This window comes from Pteropus vampyrus, unplaced genomic scaffold (assembly GCF_000151845.1).
Source record: "Pteropus vampyrus isolate Shadow unplaced genomic scaffold, Pvam_2.0 Scaffold171, whole genome shotgun sequence".
NCBI lineage: Eukaryota > Metazoa > Chordata > Mammalia > Chiroptera > Pteropodidae > Pteropus > Pteropus vampyrus.
In genome coordinates this window covers 2,563,971-2,570,867 of record NW_011888952.1, presented here as the reverse complement: position 1 = coordinate 2,570,867, position 6,897 = coordinate 2,563,971, and the positions used below count along the sequence as shown (strand labels likewise).

Sequence of the window (6,897 nt, the reverse complement as noted above, 5' to 3'; positions counted from 1 at the left end):
AATTCTTTTCCATTTGAGGTACTTGTTGATACGAATGTAGTTATTACCATTCTTTATTCTTGTTTTTGATACATGTTTTTTCTTCTTAAAGAAGTCCCTCCAACATTTCCTGTAATACTGGCTTGGTGTTGATAAATTCCTTTAGCTTCTTTTTGTCTGGGAAGCTTTCTGTCCTTTGACTCTAAATGATAGCTTTCTGGATAAAGTATTTTTGGTTGTAGATCCTGGGTTTTCATCACGTCAAATATTTTGTGCCAAGCTGTTCAGTCCTGCATAGGTTCTTAAGAATTTAGCTGCCAGTCTTATGAATGCTCCCTTGTAGGTAACTAACTGCTTTTCTCTTGCTGCTTTTAAGATTATCTCTTTGTATTTAACCTTTGGCATTTTAATTATGATGTGCTTTGGTGTGGGCCTCTTTGGGTTACTCTTTCTTGGAACTCTCTGAACTACCTGGGGTTGTATGTCGAGTTCCTTCAGCAGGTGAGGGAAGTTTCCCATCATTATATCTTCAAATAGCTCTTTGACGTCTTTCCTTCAGGTACTCCTATGACAAAGATATTTTTAAATAGTGTCCCATAAGCTCCTTAAATTATTATAGTCTTGGCTTCTTTTTTCTTGCCATTCTGACTGAGTGTCCTTGGCTTCCCCATCCTCTATATTGGTGGTTCGATCCTCTTCTTTACCCACTCTGTTTATTCCATCTAATATACTTTTCATTTCAGATAGTGTATTCTTCATTTCTGACTGGTTCCCTTTTACAATTTCCATTCCCATTTTTACGTTTTTTTCTCTTTATCAGTGAATTCAACTACACTTTCCTTAAGTTCAATGAGCATCTTTATAACCAATGTTCTGAACTCTGTATCTGTTAGATTGCTTGACTCCATTATTCCTGGATCTCTGTTCTGTTCTCTTGTATGGTTTCTGCTTTTTGTCTTCCCATTTTGGCTGCTTTTCTGTGTCTGTTTCTATGTCTCAACAAAGCTCCTAAGTCTCTTGGTCTTATTAGTGTGGCTTTGTGTAGTAGCTGTCTGGTGGCACAGTCCTGAGAGGGGTCCAGCTACAGGCCAAGGTTAGCCCCAGCTGGGGCCACCTGTTAAGATTCAGCAAGCAATCCACAGATTCTGTGCTTACAGTTACCTCAAGAGGCCATGCCAGAAACCGAGGCCAGCAGCCACCAGTGTGAGTCTTGGCACTGCTCAGCAAGGAGCACTGAGCTCAGCCTCGAGGACACAACTGGATGTGGCTTGGGTGGGGCCACGAGCTGGGAGAGGAGGAGTTTTAGGGAATCCTCTGGGCAGAGTGACCTCTGTTATCCAGTTTGATGACATCTCAGCTATGGTGGCACTGTGCCTGCACACTGGGAGTGGGGAGGGCTCAACAGAGGAACAATGGATACTGCTGGCACTTGAGCTGGGAGAGAGCCTCGTCTCTGGCCCTCACTCCACAACTCAGTGTCCCCCTGTAAGTCCCTGGTCCCTCTCATGCAGCTGACCTGGCATTGGTGCTCAGAGCAAGCAGGTCTGTCACCGCGAAAGTCCATTTGTGGACACTGTCCCTTTAAGAAGTGTTTGCAGCTGCCAAAGCATCTGTCCCATTCAGCCGCTTAGGATTGGGCGGCCTCGTGTCCCTACCCCGTCCTACTTCCTCCCATTGCAGGGTGTATTTCTTATTTCTCTCCCTAGTTGTAGGGCTTATTCAACTAGATCCCAGGTGATATTTCTTGCTGTTTGCTGTGTTTCTGTCACAACTTTGATTTGAGAGAGGGATAAACAAAGCCTCTATCATCTATGCTATTTTTTTTTTTTTACTTTCCTCTATCTCTTCAATTTTTTATGTTTCTCGATCATAAAACACAGAGCAGAAAGGATTGAGTGACAGTTGATGTGACTGCCTCTGCCAGTGCTGCAGCCAGGTCTCACTCTAGCAGCTCTCTGTGTAGTCAGAGGCTGTTACACAAGGAAAGTGCCATTTGGCTCCTCTGTCACTGTATTCTCGACACTTAGGAAGAGGGAAACTTCTAGGCCTATCTCCTCAAATGGCTACTGACTTAGCTGTCTTCTTTAATTCAGTTAACAAACATGTACTGAGCACCTACTTGTCAGTGGTTTTTAACCTCCTTTAACAGCCTGGCAGAGGTTATGGTCCCTTCTTAGAATAATGGATAAAATATATAAAGTTAAGATACTACTGTGGCCCTAGCCTATAACCATAATTGAAGGAAATGTTAAGTATCAGTCACTGAAAATAAAGATACTTTTCTCTATTGCCCCAGTTCACGAACCCTTGAATTCTATCCACGGAACTCTTGGAGATCCGTGGAACCAGTTTAAGAACCCCCATTTATTTGAAAGGCAGTGAACTGAGGAAAAGCAATAGAGATGTGACCATAAAAATGATAGCTATGATTTCAAGAATCTCAGTAGGGAGGGAGGGTAAATCAAACACTCATAAATACCTGCAATGGGAAAACAGGCAGAATTACGGTATTTATATAATTACCATTACATTCTTACATTAACATTATTCTTACATTGTGACCCTTGAGAGACACACACACACACACGAAGGAAGTTTCCCACATTTAAAAATAATAGTAGCTATGAAAGGCCAGTTGGGAGCAGGCTCTACCTGGGAACAGGCAGCATTAGCCCGTTTTGAGGGTGAGCAGGTAAAAGCTCCCAGAGATAAAATGACTCTCTCGTCCAAAGTTTTCTAGTGGGTATCTGGGGGCAGAGCTGGAAATTACCCCTGGATCCATTAGCCCAGGAAACCTGCTAAGGGCAGCAGGGTGGCTGGCACCAGGGTGTCCTCACTGCTAACTGCACTGTGGGGCTGCTCTGATCTGGCTCTCAGGCTTTCCTGCCATGCCTAAAAAGCCCAACCATTCTCTGAGACCTTGCCCAGGGATGGCTGCACTTACCCTCTGAGGTCTGCGATGAGGATCTGCCCGCTGTTGCGCACATCGAAGATTTTGACAGATCTGTCTGATGAGCAGGTTGCCAGGCGGGTGCCATAGTAGTCCATCTGGGCATCGTGCTGTAAAGGGAGAACAATAGCTCAGGAAGCCTGCAGGCCGGGAGGGGGGCGGGGCGAGCAGAGTCACCAGGACACAGAATCTACTTTGGATCAGAATCTCCCTAAAATTAATCTAACCTCAAAGAATCATCACTATCAGGCAGGAAACTAGCATATCAACATTCTCACTTCTCTGATGGGTAATATCTCTTGAAAGAGGCAAGACAAAGCATACCCAGCTACTTTTAGACTCTTTACATACATGGGGAAGTCATTTCCCACTCTGTTCTGCAGGGTAGATATAAAAAAAAGCTGGCCTAGCCTTCCTCTTCTTCCTCAGGCCTCACTGTGTTCTGAGGCTCTGTGGGCTACTGGGGAAGACACCTAGGTTTAGCTCAGCCCCAGAACCTGGGCTAAAAAAGGCCTGAATCAGGTCCTCCATGATGTACATCTGACCTAGACACAGGGTTCCATTCAGACATTGGGCTCCTTTCTTCACCCCTTGCCCTGGATCTTTTGTGAACCTTTGCTCCTAGGTTTCTACTTAACCTTTTTCCTAGTAGTGTCCAACACTCCTGACTCTCTATCTATGCCTTAAATGACACTGGGCCCACCACTGAGTCAACTTCCTCAATGCTGACTGGCCATCCAGACCTAGGGCTGGCCCTTGCCCACAGCTCCTTGTCCATCGGGGGCTATAGCTCCTCTGAGCCACTATGATTGCTGCCCTGCAGAACACAGAACACACTGGTCCCTCCTGTTTGCTGGTTCCGCCTATTCCAACAAATGGCACTTTCTTCAGCTATCCCACTTTGGGGGTTTTAATAACTATTAGCCATCATTCTTGTGGTCATCAGAGGCAATTATACCCTTTCAATGGTAGCAATCATTCCCTCTGCATTAACATTCTTTCCTTGCCTCTCTCCCCAAGGAAAACATCCTGATTATTCTCTGGAAGTCAACTCTCCCCACTATTCCAGGTCTTGGCTTCCTAGAAAGCAGTGCGGGTATTAAGACAGATCTCTGAATATGTATTTCTGAAGCACTTCTCCTGTAGAGTGCTTTCATACACTTTGGGAGGAGGCAGGGCACAGTACCTAATAGATTTAAATCCTATCTCCTCAGCTTATGTGTTGTGCAACCTTGGAAAAATTGCCTAGTCTCTTTGAATCTGTTTCTTTATCTTTAAATGCGGCTCATCTGCTTCAAGGGTTGTAATGAAGGTTAAATGAGATACTGAAAGAATTTATTTAGCATGGGATCTGACACTTAGCATGCAGACGTTAGTCATTAGTATTTTGCCTTATCTGTTCCTAAAGTTGAACCTATACTAGTAGGTAGCACATCCATTACTTTTTCTATTTTAACCATGAGGAAATCAAAGCTGGCTCAGAGATAGGCTAGGGAGTCTCAGATTGGATCTTCTTACCCATGGTGCCATATTATCTCAAAGGAGGTGGTGACACATGGCTGCAATCTAAGTAACATATACAACTCCAAGACCAGACAACCTCTCAGAAGCCCCAAAGTAACCAATGGTGGGCAGGAACCTGGGATGACATGCTGAAAGTTGACTGACCTGGGTCCTGCTCAAAAGCCTTTGACCTAGACTGCTAGGTCCTGCATGAAGCAGTCTGTATCTTTGCTGAGGGAGACTTTTAACTTCTGGACCTTCTCCCACAGCTCTGTCCTCTTATACTGAGTCCTGTGTTTACCTCTCAGGAAATACCCTGAGTTAATGACTTCTGGTTCAAAGAACCTTGTCTGGCCCTTTGTGGTAGTTCTACCTGGCTCTGCCTTAGGCTTTTGCTAAGCCTGCCTTCATACTGAGTCATCTTCCTATTCTCTCTTCATTTAACTCCCTTTCCAATGAGGCTAAGAGGTGGCAGGAGGAGGAAGACAGGTAGGAAGACTGTTGTCAAACCTCGGTATCTACTCAGGCTCCATCCCAGAGCAGGTTATTTTGTTGGCCAGAAGACTGAGAGCCTTGAGCTATAAACCATTCCCAGGTTCCTCCCACTAGAGTGATCAGATTGCTACAGTCCTGCTAACTGAGAGGGTATTGCTGGGAGACTGACCATAACCCTGAGGCTACAGTCTGAGTGGCAAAGGCTGCGAAGCCACAATGGATTCATAAATGATCAAGAGAAATGTTTCCCTCCCACAGAAATGCCCATGTCCACAGCCCATGAAGGAGGGCTAAAGGAATACTCACAATCATGTCCTCATGCGAAGTGTCCACAGTGTTAATTACTGACACCTAGAACCAAAGATATCATTGGTAAATGAACTGATGGCAGTTAGAATGTAATCATCTTGTAAAATCCACCGATCATTTCTAAAGTTCTTGACTACATTTGTTCATTTATTCACTCGTAGTATCTTCTTTTGTGAAGCACTGTACCAGGGGTTGGGGGTATAGACACAAATAAGAGGTACTTCTTGCCCTTGATAAGCTTGTACACAAGATAAATACTTTAATGGTGGTTTACATGTGCTACAGTAGCCTGCAGGACTGTTGGTGCTGGATGTGAAGTGGGGCTTAGATGATGAGGAATTTGCCAGGTGGCACAGGGAAAAAAAGTACCGCCCAAGCAGAGGGCATAACGTAAGCAAAGAGGAGAGATGACAAGCAGCCCTGGCTACCTTTAAGGGTGAAGAGGACCTTGAGAGAGTTATGACTGGTGTTCCTTTCCTGGATGACAGAGCCTCAGATGTTTCAGGCAGTTTTTTGTGTAATGGGATTAATTCTGAAGACTCGGACAATTGACTCAAGTTTCTCTTGAGGTTGTTTCTTGGTCCACAACCTGTGACAGATCCTAGACTGTCATCTACTATGATCCAGGGTTGAGCAGCTTGTAGGACTAGAACACAGCTGCCATCACTTCCTACCCATTCTTTGGAGTTCAGCTCAAATTATGCCCCCTTTGTTGAAGATTCCCAGATCCCCCGACTGGCTGTACTCCTTTGAATATCTTCAGTACTTAAATGTTTAGAACACTTAACGCAGTTTCTTCTCACGAGGTGTGCTCCCTGGACCTAGGGTCTGTGTCAGCTGCAGTTGTGAATCCTCTCAAATCACCCAGCATTGTGCTTTGCAACCAGAAGGAACTCTGACTATTTGCTGAATGAAGAAGCAAATGAACAAAAAGTTTGACTTTGCTCAACCACTATTCTCTTAAAATTTGTGGGATAGAAAAGGGACTGAAAAGTTTTGAGTTTGTAACTGGTATTTCTTACCATCTCCCCCATTTCTTTTTCCAGCACAAGCCCTGCAGGTATAAAGTTTAACTTGACTTTTCAGAAAGGTGGACATTGGAAGAGGATGGCTGTAAAGCAGTTTAAAAGGTACACATCAAGTAAGCACAGGTTCTCTCATCGAATTCTAGACTCCCTAAAAAATGGGACACTAAGGTCTGTAAAAGCAAGGATGAAAAAGTCTCCAATGCAGGCCAAGTTGTTCAGGTTACAAAGTGCTTTAACGTGTGCATTGGGATGAATGAACGGCAGAGCTGTGTAACAAACTAAGGAACTGAAGAAGCCCAGAGGAGAGAAAGCACTTGCTAAAGTTATAGAGCTAGTTAAAGGTGGAGCTGGGAAAAAGTTTCACCTACTAACTCCCAGCCCACAAAGCTTCCTACTTCACTAGGTTGCCTATTTAGCATATAAAGTAGTTGTTGCACTGAATTCACTAAATCAATGGCTGAGGGCCAAGTAAAGTCAGGAAGAGCTTTCTGGTAGTTTCATACAAGATCACCAAAGGACCTTAGCGATAACAAGCATTTATTTTTAACAACTCTCACCTGCCAGCCAGGATTGACAAACCATTTTCTAAACAAGTGCCTTTTTCTTTTAAACTCCTTAAAAAAATGTCCTTCC

At 44.2% G+C, this 6,897-nt stretch overlaps 1 protein-coding gene across 3 annotated transcripts in view; it reads right to left on the bottom strand.

Moving 5' to 3' along the window:
• SEC13 (SEC13 homolog, nuclear pore and COPII coat complex component) overlaps window positions 1-5,365 on the bottom strand; it is a 45,392-nt gene extending 40,027 nt beyond the window's left edge. For all 3 annotated transcript variants that reach the window (XM_023536847.1, XM_023536848.1, XM_023536849.1), the window contains exons 1-2: window positions 5,234-5,365; window positions 2,924-3,039 (exon numbers count right to left, since the gene is read on the bottom strand). In XM_023536847.1, coding sequence (XP_023392615.1) covers window positions 2,924-3,039; window positions 5,234-5,239 — 122 coding nt within the window. In that variant the 5' untranslated portion in view covers window positions 5,240-5,365. The remainder of the gene's footprint in view (window positions 1-2,923; window positions 3,040-5,233) is intronic.
• Window positions 5,366-6,897: the final 1,532 nt, after the last annotated feature.